The 24584-nt window shown below is 51.1% G+C and overlaps 1 protein-coding gene across 1 annotated transcript in view; it reads right to left on the bottom strand.

Annotated features, from left to right (window-relative positions):
- Window positions 1-723: 723 nt before the first annotated feature.
- EFCC1 (EF-hand and coiled-coil domain containing 1) overlaps window positions 724-24584 on the bottom strand; it is a 42274-nt gene continuing 18413 nt past the window's right edge. The window contains exons 3-8 of the mRNA XM_027587911.1: window positions 10564-10721; window positions 8465-8606; window positions 7094-7259; window positions 5134-5274; window positions 3484-3553; window positions 724-2653 (exon numbers count right to left, since the gene is read on the bottom strand). Of these exons, the coding sequence (XP_027443712.1) occupies window positions 2517-2653; window positions 3484-3553; window positions 5134-5274; window positions 7094-7259; window positions 8465-8606; window positions 10564-10721 (814 nt within the window). The 3' untranslated portion in view covers window positions 724-2516. The remainder of the gene's footprint in view (window positions 2654-3483; window positions 3554-5133; window positions 5275-7093; window positions 7260-8464; window positions 8607-10563; window positions 10722-24584) is intronic.

The raw sequence follows: 24584 nt of genomic DNA, 5'->3' as shown, positions 1-24584 counted from the left end.
AGCGAGCCCAGAGCTTCCTAGCCAGAGACAGCTGGCTGTGGTAGAAAACTGCAAGAGATGTGGGCAGAAAACAGGCCCCTCTCCAGGCTTGGATGCTGATTTGCTGTGTGATGCTGGGTATTCCCATATCCTAATCTACCTCAACTTGCTTCCAATGAGATGAGGGGCCTACAAGTATGGTGATGAACCACTGATGGTTGAACAGTTGCTAAGAAAAGATTTTAGTTAGGGAAATCTTGAGGATGAAGCTTAGTGTAGTTGTAACCTACAGGAGCCCTCTTTGCCTGTCTGAAGATTCCAGGTGCCTAGAGCTGGAGGAACTCCAGGAATATCTCTTCTGGTCCCTCTTATTTTTTATTAACATACAGTGAAGTTGGCTTTTTTTGAGGGGAGTTTCCAGGTTTATGAATCTTTTTCTATTTTCATTAAAAATTTTAAAAAAATTTATTTTTTTGAGTGAGAGAGAGAGAGAGAGAGCAGGTGGAGAGGGGCAGAGGGAGAGAGAATCTCAAGCAGACTCCCCGCTGAGTGTGGAGCTCTATGTGGGGCTCCATCCCACGACCCTGAAATCATGACCCGAGTGGAATTCAAGAGTCGGATGCTCAACCAGCTGAGCCACCCAGGTGCCCCATAGGTCTATGAATCTTTTTTTTTTTTTTAAACTTATTTGAGCGATAGTGAGAGAGAGAGAGAGAGAGCATAGAGGGAGAAGGAGAAGCAGACTCCTCACTGAGCAGGGAGTCCTGATGCAGGGCTCGATCCCAGGACCCTGGGATCACAACCTGAGCCAAAGGCAGTCGTTTAACCGACTGAGCCACCCAGGCGCCCCTCTATGAATCTTAACACATGTGTAGATTCCCATGACTGACACCATGGTCAGGATATGGAACAGCTGACCCTTCTTACTGGGCAGGGACACAGGTGGGCCTCACCTGGGTCATGCAGTCATTAGCAGCACAGCCAGAGGAGGAGGGCCTGGTGGGCTCAGGCTGAGCTGAGAGGAGCAAGCTGGGGCAGCCCTCTCTGCTCAGACCAGCCTCCTCAGTGCCCAGCCCTGTCCACTGGCCCATGAGGAGTCCTGGGGACCTTCTCAAAAAAGTCTGGCCCATCTGACAGGACCAAGGGTAGCGTGGCCCCTCTGGAATGGCCACTGGCCTTGGTCTCTTTCATTCCATTCCCAGAGGAACCATAGGGAGACTGGGTAGGGGCCTGTGTCACTCTATTCAGGAGCATGCAGTGGCTCCCTGATGCCTCCTGCCCCCATCCAAGCTGCTGAGTGTTTGAGGCCAGACAAGTCAGGAATGCCAGTCAGGTATTGTCTGTCCCCAGTCCCTGCTGCCCTGCCCCGGAGTGCCCACTGCTCCCAGACTCCCCACTGGGTACCCCATGATCCCCTTCTGTGTCCCCTAGCTCTGGTTCCAGGCTCCTAGTGCCCCCTTCCTCCTACAGTCCTACAGCTGCCTCTTCTTCACTCCCCTCCATGAGGCAGCTCAGAATCCTCCAATGGCTCCCAATTGCCTGTGGGAGCAAGTCCCAGATCCTCGTCTGCCATCGAGTCCCTCCATGACCTGCTGCTGTCCCTCCAGGCACCTGCCCTCATCCCTTCAGTTCCCCTCTGTGGTGCATCCATCCTCCTTGGCTCAGATGAACTCCTCTTGGCTGGACTCTTGCAAATATTTTACCTTGATTTGGCACTGATTTCACCCATGTCACACTATTTGCCAGTGTATCTTTCTCTCCTACGAGATGTTAAGGTAGGTGAGACCAGGCAGCTTATCTTACTCCTTCCTGTGACCCCATGAAATCCAGTACCCACTTTATGCTTGGGAAAGAGGTGTCCCAGGTACTGTACTAATGGGGGCTCTTTCTGGCACCACACTTTGCTCTTGCTGTTTCCGCACATTAAATGCCCTTCCCTCCTCTCTCTCTCTAAATTCTACCACTCTTCTAGAGCTAGTTCAAGGGCAGCTTCCATCCAGAAGTTTGCAGTAATCACCCCCGCCTTGGGTTCCCCCAGCCCTGCCTGGTCTTCAACACTTCTGGGGGTGTGGGAATTCCCCAGTGGGCCAGGTGTGGCCTGGAGGTTGGGTACAGCAGTGAGAAGAAGGGGACACTGCTGGGAGGGGAAAAGACCCCAGAAGACCACGGAAGGGATTCTGGGCTGGGCTGTGTGAGAAAGTGGGCAGGGGAGGCAACAGCAGGTATGGGCTGATCCAGCAGCCCGGGGGTTGAATGTGAACTGTGGCAGCAGGAATGCAGGGGCTGCTGGGAGGAAGTCAAGGAAAGGATGTTTGCCAGGCTCTGTTGTGGGAGGCTCTGGGATTGAGCCCAGTCTCAGGAGCAGTCAGGGTCTCCAGGGTTCTAAGGATGTGATGGTGGTTGCGCTAGCCATGGAAGCTCATCCGATGGTGGTCAGGCTGGTTATGGAACCTGGTCTGGTGGTGGTCAGGGTAATCTGGAGGCTGGTCTGATGGAGGTCAGGCTGACCAAGGTGCCCATAGGCTGGGCCAGTGACCTCAGCAGGGGATGAGGAGGGGGTTGGTGAGTGCAGGAGCTGTGGAGGCTGGTGCAGAGAGCTCTCTCCGCAGGAGTTCACAGCCAGCCAAAGCTTGGTGCAGGGCATCCAGGATGGCCGAGGGTCCAGATATCCCCTCTGGAAGGAAAGAATGGACAGTGAGGGCAGTTCAGTTTGCTCACTGTGGCCCACATAGCCACTCTGCCTCCTTTCTGGGGCCTTCCCCAGTCCTGCCCAGCTACCTCCCCCTCTTGTCTCTCTCTCTCATTGAGGACACCAGAGAAGGTGTTTCTGACCTCCCTCTCAATTCCAGGGACCATTCAGGGCACTCGACCTACCTGAGCCTTGCCCAGCAATGCCCTGTGAGGCCAGAGAGCAAAGGCTCATCACCAGTTGGTTGCCCCATTAGCCTGTGAGGCCCTTTGAGGAGGAAGCTTGGTCTGGCTCCTCTTGATTTCACCAGCCACAATCTGGCACTGATGAAATCCTACTGCCCTCAACTTTGTCTGAACAATGGGGGCCATGTAACTTAGTGCTTAAGGGAGAGACCCAAGGCTCTGGTTACAGCTGGCACTTGGCCTTTCTCTGCTTCAGTCTCTCCATCTGTGGAATGGGTACAATCACAGATCCTTCTCCAGTGGGCTGTTGTCATGACTCAGGGGGTTAAAACCACATGAGGCACCTCCACAGAGCCTGGCCCACACTCAGCCCAGGGTCTGAACTGACAGCAGAGAACCTTGCCTACCTCCCTTGGGGGTTTGACCACACCGGCTTCTGCTTAGCTCTTCTCCCTGGGACATTGAATAGCATTTTTAACTTTCTGAAGCCTGTTCCTGACTGCACTTTGCGGGTGGTCAGGGCAGTCATGACAGTGGCATTTTGCAATCAAGGCACTCAGGACAGAGAGTGCTGGGCAGGCTGCTCTCCAGATGCTTTCCAGGCTCTAAAAGATGGAGGAGTTCTCCTACCGTGTGTGGGGTCCTTGCAAGCATCCAGTGTGTTCAGCAAAATCTTCCCCAGGGCTCTTTTCGATATGTTCTTAAAAAGAAATGGAGACAGGGCTGGACTGTACTGTGGCCGCCACGTCCCCGTTCAGCAGGTGGGACTTGGTGGCCCCTAAAGGCTTCTTCTGTAAGGCTCTCTGGGGGCACACAGAGTTATTACCTCCCATCCCTTCCTGGGCCCCTACTCTTAGCCTGGCCGCACTGCTTGGTGGTCTTCCCAAAGACTTTTGGTGGGTGGATAGTGTGGGGTGCAGCATCCTTTCCACCAAAGATCACATATTTATGGATTACCATTTATGTGCCAAAGTAGAAGTTGGCACTTGGGAAATAAACATGAATAAGAGCATTTTTATGCATTAGCTCATTTAATCTTTGCAACAACTGATATTATTAGGCTCAGTTTAACCAGCGAAGAAAAGCAGTGCTGAGAAAGAATGAGAAATTTGCCTAAAGCCACCCAGCTAGGAGGTGGAAGAACCAGCTTTTACCCCCAGGTTGCATGGCCTGGAGTTGTGGTGGTAACCACCACCTTTGCTATCTGCTGGCACTGGCTGCCACTCTGCCATTCTCTCAGGCTGTGCTGCCCTGGCTTCGGCCTTGGTAGTTCTGTGTCCTAGGCAGTCTGGTGCATAGGCAAGAGCCCACTTAAAACCCAGGCAACCTGGGTTCAAATCCTACTTCCACCTTATAGGAGCTGTAATCCTAAGTTAATGGTTGCTCAAAAAAATATTCTTTTAATGGTTTGCTGATGTTATTTAGGAACACAATTTACTTCTGTGTTCTGATATTTTATTATTTACCTTGCCAAGAAGTTACAATAATTTGCCTCTGGATTCTCTTGGGTATTCTATGTAGATGATATATAATCACTGATAGCTTTGTGTCTTCCTGTCTAATCCTTTTCTTTCTTTTTCTTGTCTTACTGCATTGGCTAGAACCTCTAGTTGGCATACATTGATGACATGCATGCTTGTCTTGATTCTCACTTTAGAAGCATTCCTTCTAACATTTCACCAGTAAGTGTGAGGTTTGTGAGAGGTAGTTGGCTGAGACTCCTTACCTGGTAAAGGAAGGTCCTTACTGTTCTTAATTTGCTGAAGGGTTTTATGATAAAAGGAGGCTGACTGACTTTTTTATATCTATTGAGATAAATATATGGTTTTTGTCCTTTAATCTGCAATGTGGCATATGATGTTAATAGATTTTTTTTTATCTTGATTTATCTTCGGATTACTGGGATTGAATCCAAGTTGGTCGTGTTGCATTTCTTTAAACACTGCTGGATTTGGTTTGCTAATATCTTATTTAATATTTTGTATCCATGTTTCAATGTGACATTAGCTTATAATTTTCCTTTCTTATATTTATCCTTCTCTGGTTTTGAAATCAAAGTTATATCAGCTTTATAAAATGAATAATAGCACCTTGGGCAGGACAGAGAAGGCTTTCCTTCTTTTTAATTAACTTCCCTGAGCCTCCTTTTCTGCATCTAGAAAGTGGAGTTGACACCTGCCTAATGTGAGGAGAGCTCCGAGCCAGGTGCCTGACGCAGGCCAGTGCTCCCTCCTGAGAGCCCCTCCCCTTGCCTGGGTGTGCCAGTGCCCATGAGCCTACCAGGTCCCGGAGCCTCTGCAGGAGCTGCAGCACGTCTACCAGCTTCTCCTCCAGCAGGGACAGCCGCACCCTCTCTGTCTCCACCATCTGCAGCTCCAGCCTCAGGTGCTCATTCTCTTCCACCTTCTGCTGTAGCTCTGCCTGCGGGGACCAATGGGGACTCAGCACCCACCCTGCTGCCCTCTGCCCAGCACTCACTGCGCCATCTCCAGGCAGGGCCCATGACTTGCCTTGACCCTTTCATAGAGGTCATCTCATCTGACACCCACCCCCCCCCCCGGCCTGCCAGGTGACTGGGCAGGTAAAGTCCCCCATCTTCCAGTGCTGGCACCAAGGCCCAGAGAGGCTGCATGTGTGGCCTAAGGTCACACAGCGAATTGCGTTAATGTACGAATATGCATATTTTGTTTTCTAGTTGAGGACTCCATTTTCCCTTCTCCAACCATCTGCTTTCTTTTCTTTTTAATACATTTTTTGGGGGGTTGCAAGCAAGAGAAACCTATCTGGCTAGTTAAACAGAGAATTCACTGGCAGGCTCTGGGTCATTCCCAGAACAGAATGGCAGCTGGAGAAACTCAGGGATGGGGCAGCAATGGGGATTGAGATGGTAGGACAGTCTCAAGCCACCTGTCCAGGGGTCAGAGCTAAGGACACTCTGCAGACACTCTCCCACTTCCCTCAAGATGGAGAGCCCCAGGAGGGGGCCCAATTGGGCCAGCGTGAGTCATGACCCACCCTTGGCCAGGGGAGCACTGAGACCGTGAGTCCTACCAGGATACCCACCACGGGGCAGATGCCAGGCAGTCACAAAGCATCACATGGCTACTTGCCTTCTAAAGCAGGGATGCTGGGAGTAAGGCAGTCCCTATTCTTGGCATCGATGGAGGGAAAGAGGAGCAGCTGAAGGTGGACACTCTGGGCCTTGGGCAGGACAGAGAAGGCATGGTGCCAGTGCCCACTGCAGATGGGACTGGAAGGGGGGCTTGGGGACACCACTCACGTGCCTCAGTAACTCCTCTAACCCCCCACTTCCTTGGAATTCACTTAGAAAAGGGGTGATGGCCATGCCCTTTGGAACCACATCAGACCACAGATATGTCAAAAACAGTATGGATTTAGAATTTCAGGTGTATAAATAGAAAACTATCTTAGATCAAAACCATAGTTTTCAAAAGCGCAGTGGGCTAGGGCTTATTGAAATGGTAACTCTCAATAGCACTCCGCATTTGATTATTGTGCAATGGAGTCGAGAGATGAGAAAAACATGCAAAGTGGTCTTATTGAAACGGGGACACCCCGCTATTGGTGCTGCCTTCCAGCTCCCTCCCATTACCCTCAGTAACCTTCCTGGGGAGAAGTGTCCTTCCTCCCCCTTGTCTGACTTTGATGGAGTTGCTAATCCCTAAACCCTGCCTGCCTACCACAGGGATTGGCTCAGGGACAGGCACAGGACCGAGGCTGGGCCAGTTGGGAGTTCTTCCAACTGGATGTAATATATTGGGCTCTTATCCCCCTGGGCTTTCTTAGGTGGGGCAATGGGAGCCTAGAGCTGTCTGTGGTCTTGCCTTTCCTTTCATCACCACATGGAGGAAGCCCTTCTGAAGTAGGGGGAATGAGGCCAGCATCCGAGAAACCCAGAGCAGATAGAGGTAGGTGGAGACAATCTCATCTGAGCCACTGGATCCAGCTGTTCCTGAAGCTCATCTCCTTGGCTGTTCTTCTGAAGCTGTTCTTGCCGGCTCCATATTCTAATAAATACCTGTTTATAATTCCGTTAACTTGCAACCCAAATATTCTTCATTAAATCTAAATCAAAGCAAGTCGCATCTCCTCTCTGAGTCTTGGTTTGCTCATCTGTGAACAAGGGCCCAGGACTCAGCTGACATGCCTCGAGGGTTCTTCCAGCTATGAGAGAGACTCTAGCATTGGTCCAGACCTCGACCTCTGGGGCTCAGCTGACCTCCTCCCCAGGTGTCCCCAGGGCCTTCCTACGGCAGCCGTGGGTCCCCAGCTGCTCCACCAGCATGGCGATGTGGGCCTCCAGCTGTCCCAGGGTGCAGGCATGGTCACCACTGCCAAAGTGGCTGAAGTAAGTCATGAGCGTCTTGGCTGTCTGGTCATCACACCTGCAGCAAAGGAGAGCACCAGCACTGTGGAGCGGCTCTGCAGAGTCTGCTTCAGCCTCACAAGGTGGGTGTTGCCACTGAGTCTGTCTCCTGAAAGTTAAGCCAGGCCATGGCAGCCCCTGCTCAGTACCCTCCCATGGCTCCCTGTCTTACTCCAAGGAAAAGCCAAAGGCCTCCCGCAATCTGCCCCTGCGATCTCTCTGACCTCCCTCCCATTCCTCTTCACTCACTGTGCTCCAGCCCCAGTAGCCCCCTCACTGCCCCTCCAACATGCCTCAGGGCCTTTGCACTTGCTGTTCCCTCTTCCTGGAATGCACTTCCCTCGTGTCCTTCAGGTCTTTGCTCACATGGCACCTTCTTAGAGTGGCCTTCCCAGCATCTCCCTTCACCCCCCTGTCCCCTTCCCCTGCTTCACCTTTCTTCCTCACACTTGTCACCACTCACTAGAATAGGAGCTCCAGGAGGTGGGGGTGCTGTCTTGCTTACTGCTGTTCTCTCAGTGCCTCCAGGCACATAGTAGGTGCTTATTAAATGCTTGTTGACTTAAGGATCGGTGATAACAATAACCCGGGAAAATTGACAGCACTGTACAATATAATGAAAGTCAATGCCACCCCCCCGACGGTGAACCTACGGGGATCAGGCACCTGTTAGGCATCTTATAGCCTCGTTAGCAAGTCTTCAGAAAACCTCTGGTAGACAAGTGTTACTGGCCCATCTTAGAGACGAGAAGGCTGAGGGTCAGAGAAGTCAGGCGACTTGTCTGAGGTGCCCCAGGCATCTGGGTCTTTCTTCCCTCCAGGGTGGTCGTGAGGATTAAATAAGCCAGGGTGTCAGCTGGAGGGGGCCCTGTAAGCGCTGTTTCTCGCAGGAGCAATGGGGCAAGGAAGGGTCTGATACGTCCTGGAGTAACACTAGAGCTTTGGGCCATGTCTTGGCATAGCGGCCCGGGGAGTGGGAGGAAACCAATGGGAATTAAAGCTCCCCACTAGGGGTGACTTTGTCAGTCACATTATCCCTGCACATGCTGGGGGGCTATCTTCTCACTTCCCTCCCGTGGGCTAGGGGCCAGAGTGTCCAGGGAGCTGGGGGTGACCCAGCCTGGATTTGAATCAGGTCCCCAAGGCCAAGCTCTGGGAAGGGGCTCTGGGCCTCCAGCACTGATCCCAGCCCCGCGCCCTGCCCCCGCCGTCCAGCGCACATACCCACTTCTGCAGCTGGAGAGGCTTGCCAGCAACGTCTTGACCTCTGCCAGTGACCTCTGCTCTTCCTGCCACTTCTCCTCACCCTCCTCTTCTTCATCGGAGGCGGCCTGGCCCTCCACTGAGCGGAACAGCTGCCCGTCCACTGCCGGAGAAGCACGGGATGCCGGCACCAGGGCCAAAGGGAGGGAACCAGGCAGCCCTCCCCAGGGGGACATGCGGTGGGCCCCGCAGAGGGGACAGGCTCTGGCACCATCACCCCTTTTTCCAGATAGCTGCTCTCCCACACTCCCCGTCCCTGCAAGGTGAGGCCACCGAGGCTGCTGGGTCCTCTCCCCAGTGCCTGGCCCAGACTGGCCAACTGGAGCCCCTCCCTGGGCCCCTGGGAACAAAAAGCCCTTTCTCTTCTCTGCTTTCCAAGACTACACAACTAGCCAGGGCCTGTCTGTGCTCTCAGAGGGTCGTATTATTTCCATTTTAGGATATGACAGTCCCAGCCAGGGGAGCCACAGGGCAGGGGTCGGGGCTCTGCAGGGCATGGGCACCAGGTTGAACAGATTTTCAGCTCTCAGGGAGCTGCATGCATCTCCTGCAAGGGAAGGGTTGTCACGCGTGTGACTCTGTGTGTTCCCCAACGTGGCCGTGTCTGGTTGGGGTACTCTGGTCTGGTTGCGCATTGGAAACCCCTGGGGGCTGGCCGCCCAGCGTCGGCCTCCGTCTCGGGTGTGTGTGTGGGGGGGGCAGCCCCTTACCATCTCTTCAGAGGAAGCCCTCCCTCTCCTCCCCGCTCCACCCCAGCCCAGGGCACACGCGAGTCCAGCCTGGCCAGGCAGAGTGCACACAGCCTGGCCACATGATGAGTTCAGCCACGGCGGGGGACCCAGCGTGAGCCAAAGAAAGCCAGGCCAAAATCGGAGTCAAACTTCCAGGGAAGAGAAGAGCCGCCATTCCTCTGGCCTGGGAGTTGGAGGGTGTGGGTCTGCAGCTCGTGGGGGCTGTCTGGTCAGTCTGAGGGGAGCACCTTCTGCACAAGGCAGCAAGAGATGAAGTTCCATGACACCCTGGCTGTGCCTGAAGCCTACGTGGACTTTTTCATTAATTCGAGCCAGTCTGACAGTGACAATGGCCTGATCCTCACGGACAGATAGTGTTCTGAGCAACAAAGCTGTGTCTTCCTCCCCTGCAGAGGGAGAGGAGAATCATAAGCAGCAGAGCTGGGGTGGGCCTGGGCCTCTGCATTTTTAAAAGGCTCCTGGGTGATCCTGACCACCTGGTAGGTTTGGGAGCCACTGACTCAGGTCTCCTGACTTGGGACACCCATCTCTCCAGCCTGACTGTCCCAGCTGGGTGGGCTCAGGGCCCTTCTGTTTTGTTCAGTAGAAACTGTCCCAGACCAAACAGAACCAGGGGTGAGGGGACTGGTCCCTGACTTTTTGGTTGTGTGAATTGCATTCCCAGTATTGACCATTTGTTTTTCACCCTGGCAGTTTCCTGACGCTGTGTGTGTACACGTGTGTGTATGTACATGTATGTGTGTGGCATCATTGTCGTCACGGTCATTAATACTGTCCTGGTGCCCCAGGCAGCGGCAGGCGAGGAGCTCTGAAAAGGAACGGGAAGGATGGTGCCCAGCAGCCCCCACACCTGCCCATGACTGAGCCTGGGGAGCACTGGGCACCCCTCAGCCAGCGTTGCTCCTCTTTCCACATGACAGTTCCACACCCACCAGGCCCCGATTCTTGAGCCGATGGGCCTCTCTGAGGTCTTCTTGAGGGGTGTCCATCCAGTCCCTGCTTACACACCTCTGATGATGGGGTGCTCACTCCACCTCAGTTCCGTGGGCACCCAACCCTTCCCTGCGTGGGACCCACACTGAGCTGGAACCTATCCCTGGGAACCGCCTTCTCCCACCGGGTGTCTGTACTCCCTGGCCTGAGGACGGAGCCCTTGTTACTCGGGAAGGCCCGCCTCAGCACACAGCGGGAGTGGGGTTCTGTTTGGAGGCTGGATGGCAGCATCGGTGTGGACAGCTGGGGGAATGGGGCCTGGCACAGCCGGCCAATTGTGAGCCTGGCAGCAGCCTGAGTGTGGCGGGGACAAACCTTCGTCCAGGGGTCCGCTCCTGGAACCGCTGTCTGACTGCCAGGCGCCCTCTGGAGGGCTGTCTGGGCTTCTGGTCCCACTGTCTGCAGGGTCACCACTCTTGGCTTCTGGCTCTGGGCTGGCTTGTGACGAGATTGGGGGCTGGGTGCCCTCTGACCTGTGGGCAGGGGAGAAGACACAGGTGTTGAGAGGGAGGAGGGGGCTCGGCCGGCTTCCTGCAGGAGAGTGTGGGATGTGGGCCCACTCTCTTCCACTGCTTACTCTGCACAGGTAAGCTGTGTAGGATGTGCCCGAAGAAGACCCTGGATTGTCTCTGCGGTTGACCCTACTGACTCCCTACCCAGCGGCCAGAATGTTAAAGCCAAGCTTCCATGACAGACACTCACTCTCTCAGCACCTCTTGTAGCGAAGGCACCGGCTGTAACCCAATTTTAGGCGATGAGACTAAAGGCAAAATCTGAGGAGCTCTGGAATGGATTTGTATCCCTTATAAAGAGAAGATTGGGAAAGGAAATGTCCTTCCTTCCTGGCTTTGGACATTAGCATGTGGATATGATGTTTGCAGCTATGGCAGCCATCTTGTGACCCTGACATCTTTCAGCTGCTGAGTTAACTAGTCTTGGAGTTACCCACCTCTGGGCTTCTTATTATGGGTGAGCTTTTTTTAAAAAAGTCTTAATTGTTTCAGTTACTTTTAACTGCATTAAAATCGAAAGTATCTCTCCTCTTTGGGCTTTGGAGGACCTACTTCAGCCTCATCAATCAATTTTCTTGATAATCTAAGGTCCTCACTTTTTGAATATTCATTTTCCATGTCACCGCAGTTACAAGGTCAAGGAAAACATGAGCACGAATCTATCATAACATGAAGATATTCACTAATGAACTACTGCTTGTTAAAACCGGTCCTTCCCTTCTCCCTCATTGTACACCAACATCTGTCTCTCCTCTCTTCAGGAACTGTCATTCCTCATCTCTCTCTGACTATCAGACATAACAACCCGGTGCAAAGGGTCTGTAAAATAAAACTGCACATCCTGGAAAAGGAGAGGCTTTGGGATATCAGCGAAAGGAATAGTGGAGAACCGTGGGATTCGAGCAGAACCGCTGACTGTGGGGATGTGGCGGAGCCGGACCAGTCTCCACCTGAATAAGACAAAACCAACAGGATTACGAAGGGCCAGGAGCACCAAAAGAGGACTTGGAGGACTGGGAAAAGCCCTTAGAGAAACTAACAAAAGTCTCAAATATTTTTGCAAAAGGGACCCTCCTCATGATTAAGCTGCAAAAAATAAGAAAACATGAAGTTAAGGATGCACCATTGTATTTTCATGCAGTTTTGCTGGAAAAAAATTATTCCAAAAGGAATATGATCAACCCAGAAACAGTCTATGTCTAAGAATAAGTGCGCTGTGCTGCAGTCACGAAGATTACTTTAAAAAATGAGTGAGAAATGAAAATGAAAATTACCATGTGATCTGGCAAAATGCCTCTGGGTATATACCCAAAAGATTTGAAAGCAGAGACTCAAGCAGATGTTTACACCCGTGTTTGAAGCAGCATTATTCACAAGAGCCAAAAGGCACAAGCAACCCAAGTGTCCACTGATGGATGAATGGAGAGAGTGTGGTCTCTACACACAATGGAATATTATCCAGTCTTAAAAAGGGAGAAAATTCTGACACACGCTACAACATGGATGAAACTTGAGAACATTATGCTCAGTGACATAAACCAGTCACAAAAGGACAAACACTGTACGAGGTCTCTAGAGCAGTCAAATTCCCGGAGATAGTAGGACGGTGGCCGCCAGGGGCTGGGGGAGGCGGGAGTGGGGAGTTAGTGTTTACTGGGGACGAAGTTTCCGTTTGGGAAGATGAAAAGTTTCTGTGGATGGATGGTGGGGCTGGTCGCACAACAGTGTGAATGTGCTTAGTGCCCCTGAACTGCACACTAAAAAAATAGCTAAAATGGTAACTTTTATGTTATGTATAAATTTTACAATTAAAAAGAAAAAAGAATGAGTAGTTGAAAACATGACCTGGATTTATTAATGAAATAGTACAATAAACTCACTTTCATACAGTTTGGTTTTATTTTTCAAGTTAAAGCCTCAGTCAAATCTGACACATGTTATTCTCTTTGGTCCTATTTTATGCAGATTCATTTCAGTGGATTTCCCAGGACCAGATATTACTGGAAAACAAGGACCCTTCCGCTCAGTTCAGGAGTCGCTATTTGGAGTCACCAGCCAGTCTTCGCCCACACAGACTACTGTAAAGGTAGAAGCCGTACAACACGGTGGATGAAACAGGATCCTTGGTTCCAACCCCAGCCTTGCCAATGAGGAACTGAGAGTGGGACTTCGCCCCCATTTCGCAGGTGGGCCACTGGAGCCAATGACCTCGGAGGTCCTCCCGTCTCTGCTTGGGTTCTCTTGATCAGGCCTCTGTGAGTATTCAGAGGAGCCAGCTTGGCCAGGATTGGTGTTGGCCGCATGCATGTCAGGGAAACCAAGTTGCTGTTCCAGAGGGATTGGGACACGGGGACGAGGCACTGCAGCGGGTCCTAGCACGGGTTTGTCCGGTGGATTCAGTGTCCCAAAGACTGCTGAGCCGAGCAAGAGGGGATCTGCAGGAGAGCACTCGGCGGGGGCATCGGCCACCTGTGGCCACCCAGCACCTCCCCTCCCCATGGGTAACAGCGCCCCCAACTGCCACCCAGGTACTTCACCGGCTCACCTACCCCTATGAAAAGCAGCGCATCTGCTCAGAGGAGGGCGGGACACATGGCCCCTCCCCACACTAATTAGCATGATCCCGCCCCTGGCCACCGTGATTCACTGAGGCCTGCACAGGTAGCCAATGAGACGCACCGACGCGCTTGTTCCCTGCGTGGCGAGGTGTGAGGATGAGGTGGGGAGCTGTGACAGTCATTGGTGACTCCCAGGAGACCGCTTAGAGATGCTGGGGGCTACAGACAGAGCCTAAAGAAGGCAATAGAAACGAGGTCCTTGATAACATTATTTGAGTTCTGGATCAGACTCTGCCTGAAGCCAGGGCGAACCCCGAACTTTTGTGTTTTCTGAGCCAGTAACTGACTGATTAAGTCTTGCACTCAAGCTCCTCTAATGCAAACTGGGAATGGAGATATGGTTTGGCAGCCGGCAATGTTAAAACCCCATGGGTGGGTATTCTTGTTTAAGCGTGAAACCATGTGAGGTTTCCAGAGGCTTGGGCCACAGCCTGAAGAAGAAAAGACACAACGGTATAGGGCCACGGTATAGGGTGGAGGCAAGTAGCCTTTATATGGCCCCAGAGAGTGGTGCTTGATCAGGATGAGGGGGAAGCAAAGGTGAGACTTGGAGAATCATAAGGAGGCAGTTTTAGCTCACTGTGAGGGAAAACTTTCTCAAAGGGATTGCTGACCAAGAATGGAATGGGCTGTCTTGTGGAGGTAATGAGCTTCATGGCAGAGGAGGTATGTAAGAGGTAAGGACTGCAATGGCTGGAATTTTTTTTTTTAAAGATTTTATTTATTTATTTGAGAGACAGAGAGAATGAGAGAGAAAGCACATGAGATGGGGGGAGGGTCAAAGGGAGAAGCAGACTCCCTGCTGAGCAGGGAGCCCGATGCGGGACTCGATCCAGGGACTCCAGGATCATGACCTGAGCCGAAGGCAGTCGCTTAACCAACTGAGCCACCCAGGCGCCCTGGAATTTTTTTTTTTAAAGATTTTATTTATTTATCAGAAGGAGAGAGAGAGAGTGAGTGAGCAGAAGCAGGGGGAGTGGCAGGCAGAGGGAGAAGCAGGCTCCCTGCTGAGCAAGGAGCCCGACATGGGGCTTGATCCCAGGACGCCGGGATCATGACCTAAGCCGAAGGCAGACGCTTAACTGACTGAGCCACCCAGGCATCCCCAATGGCTGGAATTTTGAATAGAGTTGGAGGTTGAACTCGACAATATCTACATCTTCCCACTATGAGATGTCGCTTCCCCCCCAACCTCCCACTACATTATTTAAGGGCTTCAACAAGCAAAATGAGATGGAGGGGATAGCCCTTATTTAGAAGTTTCCTAGCATAGGCTAGCTCTGGCACACTGGTCCCTACACTTCCCACAGCCCCACAGCCACTGGAGTCTTAGAAGCCCTGCTCCAAGTGCAACCTTCTGCATTAACAACAACTAAATCTTTCACAGAGCGTGTAGTAGGTGCCAGGCACTGCTCTCAGTGCTTTAAACATTTTCCTCACAACGATGAGGTCGGTAGGTACTGCCATTATCCCCGTTTTGCAGATGAGGGAACGGAAGCATAGAGAGCCCGAGCAACCTGTTCAAGCCGCACAACTCAGGTCTGGAGGAGCTGGGATTCCCACTCAGGCCATTGGCTCCAGGCCCACACCTCAGTGGCCCTGCCGGGTGGGAGGGAAGCTTGGAAGACTAGGTCTGGAATGACCCAGCCCAGCTGCCGTTCTCATTAGGTGACTACGGGTCACGTGCAATGAAATCAGGAAGAGGAAGCTACTGAGAAGAGTGTGGAGAGTGGGACAGATGAGGACACACTTCGGAATTTTCCAAGAAATAAAATGTGGCTGCAGAGAAACAGAGTTTCCCTAGGGAGACGGAGGGTGTGCTACTCTTATCTAGTAATTGGTATTTAACTGAGTCTGTCATTACCCTGCTGATTCAATCTGTAGGATCATTCACATAATCACATAAATGTGCTGTAATATCTCCACCTTAAAATAAAAACCAAAAACCAACCAAACAAAATAACCCTCCCCACCATATGGCTTCCCCCAGCTACCACCCTTTCTCTGTCTACTGTAGAGCAGAGCTTCCTGAAGAGTTGCCTCTGCTGTTCCGAACTCAGCTTGTCACCCATCACTGCTGTGCTGCTAGAGCCAATGGCTGCTTCTCAGTGCTCATCTCGTTTGGCCAGTGACATGAAGACTACATTTCACAGGGCACACTTCACAGGGCACACTTCATAGTATATATTTCACAGGGCACACTTCACAGGGCATACTTCACAGGGCACACTTCACAGGGCACACTTCACAGGGCACATTTCATAGTATATATTTCACAGGGCACATTTCATAGTGCACATTTCATAGTATCTATTTCACAGGGCACACATCACAGGGCACACATCACAGTGCACACTTCACAGGGCACATTTCATAGTATATATTTCACAGGGCACACTTCACAGTGCACACTTTACAGGGCACACTTCACAGGGCACATTTCACAGTGCACATTTCATAGTATATATTTCACAGTGCACACTTCACAGGGCACATTTCATAGTATATATTTCACAGGGCACATTTCATAGTGCACATTTCATAGTATATATTTCACAGGGCACACTTCACAGTGTACATTTCAGAGTATATATTTCACAGGGCACACTTCACAGTGCACACTTTACAGGGCACACTTCACAGTGTACATTTCATAGTATATATTTCACAGGGCACACTTCACAGTGTACATTTCATAGTATATATTTCACAGGGCACACTTCACAGTGCACACTTCATAGAGCACATTTCATGAACACTACTACACAGAAAGCAATGAACTCTACATGACTCCCTCACCTGGTCACTTTCTTCCCGTGGCTTCCAGGAGACAGCTCCTCCCTCCCTGGCACGTCTCCTTGTCTACTTTGCCAGTTCCTCCTCCTCACCCCTCATCCCTACCCCTCTATGTTGGCTGCTGTGCCCTCAGACTCCACCTGAGAACTTCTTTATATCCATTCATTCTATAAAGGGTCTCAGCCAGTGCTGTGGCCTTTCGCACTGATGACTTCTAAATGTATCTCCAGCTCTGGCCTCTGGGGTCCAGTTTTCCGACAACCTTACCCAGGCTGCCTTGGCATCTCCACCTGGGTGTCCCGCAGGCATTGCAGATGCCTCGTGGTGTCCTGGTCCCTCTCTGTCTGCTTCTCCTGCTTCCCCTCAGTGAAAAGCGCCATCGCCCACCGGGCCACCCGAAGCGGAGGTCATACCTGAGGACAGAGAGTCGGACCCTTCACTCAGTGCCCAGGCCAGGGGTGCTGCAGGGAGGCTGCTCAGCAAGGGGCCATCGTATCATGCTGTTTTGTGGCCACTCCCTTGCCTGGGTTTGTGCAGGTGGGGACAGAAGCGGGAAGGAGGAGGAGGGGAGAGGAGCGCAGCCCCTGCCCTCAGGGGACCTCGAGGTGACAGGGAGCCCAGAGCCTTCACTCTTCAGGGCCACACCCACCGGACTCAGGGCCAGACCCTCACCTAGACAAGGAGGGTGCTGGGTCTGCAGAGCAGGGAAGATGTCCTAGAGGACTTGGGGACTTGGAGTTGAGTAGAATGAAAGAGGCTCGAGTGGAAAGGCAGCAGGTGCGTTTGGGGACGGATGGGGGCCAGCAGGGCTAGAGAAGAGGACTTACAGCAGATCAGAAGGGGCTGATCAGACCCTGACCGGGCACCCCAACTTTGGGCTGGGCGTTATGTGTGCTGTTTTGGGTACTGCTCATCCCCTGGATTTATGAGACTGATACCCCTCAGAGGAAGAAAAGGTTAAGTCAGAGAGGTGGTTGGGGGCCAGCAGGGATCTGGACCTAAGTGCATCCCTCCAAAGCCTGGTCTTGTTCTCTTGCCCCATCCCTTATGTCACCAGGCCTTGGAAAATCCCACATATTATAGATGGTGGAAGCCTGTGGAGCTTTGCAGGTATTAGGTTGAACCATATGGAATTACTGGGTTTTGCTGCTTTTGACCCGCAAAAGGGCAATTTAAAATGGTTCGATCTGATAGGACACGTTTTTATAATGTTTCTTGATTGACTGGCTGCAAATCTGTCACTTCAGTAGTGAGTAAGTATCCTGGGTTGTGAAAGGCTTTGTTAGGATTTTCTGGGCCTAAGGGCGGCCTGGCTGGCTTAGTCAGTGGAGCATGTGACTCTTGGTCTTGGGGCTGTGAGTTTGAGCCCCATGTTGGATGTAGAGATTACTTAGAAATAAAAATCTTTTTAAAAAATAAAAAGAGAAAAAGATTTTCTGGGCCTAGAAATCTGACAGCCATCCACCCTAGGACTGGACCATGTGGCCCAGTGGCTTAAGTAGGGTTTCCCACAAGAATGGGTCCCTGAGGTTGGCTCTGGGGAGGAGATGGAACTGCCTGGGGACAGGGCAGAGGGTCACCTTGGCCTTGCTGAATGATCTGGGGGCTACGGCCCCTCGTGACCTGCAGGTCCAGCCTCCTTAAAAACGCCAGCCCCAAGGTCACAGAGCTGGTGCTGCATCGTGTTATACCTCTCCTCTCCCCCACTCCTGGGCCATCAGCACTTGCTGTCACGGTCATTTTTGGAAGACAGCTCTGACCCTGCTCCAAAGCCCTCTGTGGCTTCCCAGGGCCAACCAGAGAAGTCCAGATCCCCTGATATTCCAGCCCCTCCAGGGAAGAGTTTCTGAAGTTGCAAAGCAAAGATCCCAAGGAAGAAAGAAGACATTTTGCTCAGGAGGGCCCCCTGGGGGGAGAGGCGTCCCTCTGCTCCCTTCCCACCCCCAGTCCCCTCTGTACTGCCAAAGGGAGCAGAGGTGAGCTCTGGCCCTGTCTCTCTTCCCTTCAAAATGCTCTCAGTGGACATTCGAAAGAACTCCAATGTCCTAACACAACACTGAGGGTCCTCCAAGAGCTGACCCAACCCTCCAGCCTCATTGCTGGTGATGACCCCTGGGCACAGCACAGCCAGACCCACTGGACCTCCTGTGTGTCACCCTTGGGCCCCTCGCATGTGACAAGCACAGCTAACACCTAAATGGCCTTTCCTGTGTGCCAGACACTGTACTGTTCTGGGCAATTTTGTGCTAACTCATCTACCCTCCCCAGCAACTCTAAGAAGGGATGATTCTTCTTGCTGCCATTCTACAGATGAGGAAACTGAGGTGCAGAGAACCAGAGTAATTTGCCCAAGATCACACAGATTCCTCCATCTTCAATGTGCACCCCCAGTCTAGCAAGCTCTGTCTGGAAAATCCTACTGGCCCTTTGCTCTCCCCTCTCCATGCAAATGCCACTTCCTCTCAGAACTCCCCTGTCTCTTGACTGGACTCCCAGAGCTCACATGCTCCCAGGTGTCCTGTTAGGATCTGTGTCCCTCATCAGACTGGGATTTCCTGTGGGCATACAGCACAGGGACAGAGGGGCCCAGTAAAAGTTGGTTGAATGAATCAATGAATGAAACCACTGGCAGTAGTGGGGGTGAGGAAGAAGAAGGGCAGGTCAGGCTCTGACAAATCCAGAGCCTGGATGGGGATCCCAGGTTCCCCCAACACCTTCTACTCTCAGACTGTTCCCGAAAGGACAGAGAGAAGAGCATTCACTTTGAAGCCACAAGATCCCGGTGGCGTCTCAGCTCCAAAGCTTCCCAGCTCCCATCAGCTTTTCCTGTGGATCAGGGGCTAACCTCCCTGCCCACCTCACTGAGGGGCGGGCCCTCAAAGTGGGAGGATGCCGTAGAGTTTCCTAAACTGCAGACATTTGTGGTCACCGACCCTATTGCTTACTAATACAGATTTCCTTTAATAGGAAACATTATTACCAGTAGTGAAAAGCCAGTGTCTTGTCATACATAGAAAGTAACCAGGAAAGTACATAAAACAACAAAACAAAGTGAGTCATTTCTAGCTAGGTCTTCTTTTCTGTCTGCTCCCAACCTCGACGCTGTTCTTTCTTCCTTAAAATGGGAAGATTTGCCAGTTCCAAACCAGGACTGAGAAGGCCCAGCATCCTTGCTCCATGTCTCCCTGGCCTGTGAGCCTTCCTGCACCTCTGTGCCACTCTCCTTTGGGAGCCATGGAGGAATTGGGGGGAGGGGGCTCCTGGGACTGCAGAGGTGCCTGTCACTCAGCAGGCATTGGAGAAGGACCTCCCTCTCAGCTCCAGGCAGTTCTGGGGAGAAAGGTGGGCCCTGGAGGCTGCCCACTGTCCCCTTACGCCCTCATGTCCAGACAGACCTGAGTCCTTGTGTGCGGTTGGGCGTTGCCTCCAGCTGGCCACATCTGTGCACTGCCCGGAGCCTGGGGTGAACCTCTAATGTCTCCCTCCTGTCAGAGGCTGACGGCCACATCTGGCCAGCAGCCCAGCTTACACAATCTGACAAAGGCCAGATGTTGCTCTTCCTCCCTTCCTCCAGTTCTGTAGCTCCTGGCCCTTGGCTTCCAGGTCTCCAACAGCCAGACCCCTCCCTTCTTGGGATCTGTGACACAGAGAGGGGTCTGGGGAGTGGCCAAAGCTGGGTTGCGCCCCACAGGACTGTGGCTTTGCAGTGTGACCCCCCGCAAGCCTTCATTTCATTCCCCCACTCACTCATCAGTAAACACAGAGGGGTCTTGGGTCCCATGAAGATGAAACAAAATAGCCAGTTGATAAGGAATGCCCGTGTCCACTGGCCTTCATTATGCTGTGTCCCAGTGGGTCTGCATGTCTACCTATCCAACTACCTGCCCATCCATTCACCTAGCCGGCCGGCCGGCCATCCATCCATCCATCCATCCATCTGTTTGAATACATTTTCTTAGCCCTTATCTCACAACAGAGTTTTATAATATATATTTCAGTATGTCTGCTAACCATGGGGAGCTCCTGCCTTCACCAGCATTCAGGGCCATTTGAGATGGCGCTCAGATGAACAGGTACGTGTGCGTGTTTTAAAACAGCTAAGCATTTATTTTTAACACGTATTAAAAAACAATTAGCAAGCACACCAAACAGTTTTAGTTTTACCTGTATGACAGCGATATACCCTTCTTTTATTTTTGTTTTTTATTTTTTAAAGATTTGATTCATTTATTTGAGAGAGAGGGAGAGGGAGAAGCAGGCTCCCCACTGAGCAGGGAGCTGGACATGGGGCTCGATCCCAGGACTCTGAGATCACGACCTGAGCCAAAGGGAGACGTTTAACCGACTGAGCCACCCAGGTGCCCTGATATACCATTCTTTTAAATAAATTTATTTAAGTAAAAAGAGTGAGATGATTTAAGGAAAAATGTTAATCAAATAATAATAATACGGATGCTGTGCAGATACGGTAAAAAATGACACAGACCCTAGGAGAATGTCTGCAGCTTGGCAAACCCTCAGACACCAGCACACAGTGAGCTCCGGGTGCTTCGAGAGCTATGCTCTTACCACCTCCGCCACTCATTTTGCTCCCCACTGGAGAGGACCCCCAACTCTAAGTACGGGCACCCTCTTTTTATAATGGATATTTTGGAATGTCCCTGTGTGATCCCAAAATGAGCTGGATAAATAATATGCCCAATCTTCACAAATATTTTGAAACAATTAATGTGATGCTCTAACACGTGCGGAGGAGACAGGATGGTTGTGATCTAAAGGAAAGAGGGATTTTATGATATATATTTCAATATGTAAATATTCAGACACAATGACATTTTTAGATACTTAAACTTACTTTTAATGGCTAAGATTTTTTTTAAATTGAAGTATAATTGACATGCAATGTTATAGTAGTTTCAGGTGTCCAATATGGTGATTATACATTACGCTCTGCTCAGCCACAGTGTAGCGGCCGTCTGTCACCACACAACCCTGTCACAGTGCCGCTGACTATATTCCCTCTGCTGTGCCATTCATCCGCTTGACTCACTCATTCCATAACTGGAAGCCTGTATCTCCCGCTGCCCTTCACCCATTTTGCCCATCCCCCCACCCCTTCCCCTCTGGCAACTATCAGTTTGTCCTCTGTATTTATGGGCCTGTTTCTGCTTTTGTTGTTGTTGTTGTTAAAATGGCCAAGTTTGAGTTTGAGACTAGTAAGGTAATATTCAATTGCATATTGTTGACATTCTTTTCCTATATTTGACATTCTGAAATAAGGGCTAAGAAAATATATTCAGATGGCTAGATGGCTAGATAGGCGAATGGATGGGCAGATAGATGGATAGATATGTAGAATCCCTGGGACACAGCATAATGAACGTCAGTGGACACAGGCAATTCCTTATCAGCTGGTTAAGTGTTGTCAGCATCTATGATGTGGCTCTGAAATGATGAGCAACTCTTGGAAAATTCCAAAGTATAACCTTCCCACTACTCACACAGCATTGCATTCTTGGAAAATCCATTGTACATTAAAGCTATGCAAAAAAATTATATTTTATAGGTAAAGCAGAGTTAGATTCTAGTCTTAGATCATTGTAGTGAAAGCAAGTTTTTCACACAATGAATGTACATGGACATCTGGAAGTTGTGGGGGTACAGGGCAGTCCTGGGTTACACAGGACCTGTGGAGAGGCTTGTATCCCAAGTGTCAGGAACATTGTCCCCCTAGTCATTGAGACAAACACTCCCTCCACACAAGTTCCCAGAACGTCCCTGGGGGAGATGTTGCTTCCAGAGACATGCCCTGTTGTAGACGCTGTCCCTGATCCTCTGTTCTAGCTTCATGTCCCACTGGCTAAGGCAGCCTCCACCCAAACCTAGCTTTAGGCTGCCTCGGGGGGTGGGGGTGGGGGTGGGGGAGGACTGTGAGGTGCCCAGCCGATGGATTTGGACTTTGAAGCTGCCAGGGCAGCCACCTGGGCCACGCCCATGCCCTGGGGAGGCACCCAGGGTTTGTATCTGCCGGTGCCCACTGGCCTGCAACCATCCTTGTCTCCTCCGCACGTGGCCTCTGGGCTCGGAGAGCCACCAGGATTGGGGATTGGCTTGTACCCGTTTACTCCTGGGCCAGCCTCTCAATCAAGGGGTGCCCTCCTCAAGTCCATTCCCCTCACTGAGACTCAGCCTCCCCAGCTTTTACATGGGGACATCGCCCCTGCTCATGGACGAGAGTTGGGGCTAAGTGAAGGATTCATGTGCCTGGCACACGGTAGGCACACAACTCTTGTTAGTTCCCATCGTCTGTTCACAACTGCCTCCTTCTCTAGTCATTTTTTTTTCCAAAAACCTCAAATAAATGCTTGAGTGCAGGGGTAGTCCCACAGTTTCTTAATCTGATCTGTGCCGTTGAATATGACAGCCACTAGTCACACTGGGCTCCTGAAATTTAAATTAATTGTAGTGAAATAAAACTAAAGATTCACTTCCTCAGCCATGCTAGCCACATGTCAAGTGCTCAGTAGCCACGTGTGGCTTACAGCTACCATATTGGACAGTGCAGAGGTAGGCCACTTCCATCATCACAGAAAGTTCTGTTGGACAGCTCTGAGATTATGCTAAAAGGGGAAGTAAGAGTTCATAGTCATTTTGTCTGGAACTATAATTCTCACTTGTAAGCCACCTATTCAATTCACTATTTATGTTCGTGCAGTGACAATTCTGCTTAAGTTGCAATTATCTGAATCTAGAACTTGACTCAGCTGCAGCATAAACACAAAATATATCACGAGTGAGGTTTCTGCCATAATCCCAGTACATCCCTCTCTACTTAAGAGAAAACTTAAGCTGGGTCCCTGTCTATACCACCTGAAGGGGTGGATTCTCAATAAAGACCTAAATGTGAAGGGCAGAATTAAAATAGAACATACAGCAGGATGAATAGCCTTGAAACCTAGGGGTAGGGGGACAGCTCAAATCAAAACTCAAAAGCAAAATCACAAGGCCCAAAGCATTTGGTGAGCTGTATTACATCAAAGAAGACATGGGAGGCAGCTGGTGTATCTTGGCTAAATTCTGTCTAAGCCTCCCACAACCCAGCAATTCCTCCCCGGGGTATATTTTCTGGGGGAAGTTTCCACACCCGTCTGCAAGGTGGCATGGCAGAGGATGCTCATCAGTGTCATGTGCAGATGCAGGAGCTGGGCGGCAGCTCTGGGGTTGGGTGGGTGTCTGCCTCTGGGATTGGTTGGGAAACTCACCAGAAGGAGAAGCAGAGGACAGACGTGCACATAACCAGTGCCCCTGAAACACGCAGCACTGAGCGAAGATTGCAAGAAACAGAGTGAGGCATAGAACGCAGTGCCATTATGGAAAGAGAACAGAGACACAAAACCACACATTTTGCAAGGACACAGCAACAAGAAGATACGCAGAACTTATACGAGAACAGTTGTCTGTAGCTCAGATAGGGAAAGGGGAAGAAAACGGGGAAAAAATCCATTCCTATCCCTGCTCCAATCCAAGTCTCCCACTCAGGATACGTAAGTTTCCAAATGTCGGAATAAATGTTCACCAGTGACCAGCACATTATTATTTCACATAGGGGCCGGCAAACTTTTCCCGAAGAGGGCCACGTAGTGAATATTTCGGGCTTAGCAGCCCATGTGGTCACTGTTGCAATGACTCAGTGCTGCCTCTCTAGAGCGAAAGCAGCTACAGATAATACAGAGAGGAATGAAAGTGGCTGTGTTCCAATAAAACTTGATTTACGGGTACTGAAATTGGAAGTTCATGAAATTCTTCTGTGTCAGGAATATTGTTCCTTTTTGAGTTTTCCTGACCATTTTAAAAGGTTAAAATCATAGTTTCTATCAGATACAAAAATAGGCCTGGGGCTAGATTTGGCCCATGGGCCATAGTTTGCGAACCCCTGATTTAACTAACTTTTGTCCGCAGTGGATAGAATTTCGTCCAGGGAAAACATGTTTAATCAGTGTGGTCAACTGAGGTCTCACCTTTGCTCCTAAGGCCAGCCAGCCAGCACCTTCTGGATTTGCTAAGGGCACTGAATGAGGATATGGAGCAAAGCAACCATCTGGCAGGGGCCAGAAAGCCACACGGAGTAGAGTGCAGCATGCCTGTCTGGGTCAGCAGGAGGGAGGGATGTTGTTTATAGCTGATACGCTAAGGAGGTGGGTGGCTAACAGTCTGTGGGATGCACGTTCACACACAGGTGCAGGCTCACGTGAGCTCACTGGTGGCGTCTAGATGGCATGGGGCATGAGCTGCGGGTGGCAGGAGGGCACCCCAGCAGCCTGTTCCCGGACTGGCTGGGTCTGCCCTGCCTTGCTTTTGGCCCGAGTCTGGCCCTTCAACCTGCCCGTTGACTGTGCTGACCCCTGACACC

Source organism: Zalophus californianus, chromosome 1 (assembly GCF_009762305.2).
Source record: "Zalophus californianus isolate mZalCal1 chromosome 1, mZalCal1.pri.v2, whole genome shotgun sequence".
Lineage (NCBI taxonomy): Eukaryota > Metazoa > Chordata > Mammalia > Carnivora > Otariidae > Zalophus > Zalophus californianus.
The sequence above is the reverse complement of the archived record's forward strand: the minus strand, read 5'-3'. Positions and strand labels throughout refer to the sequence as shown.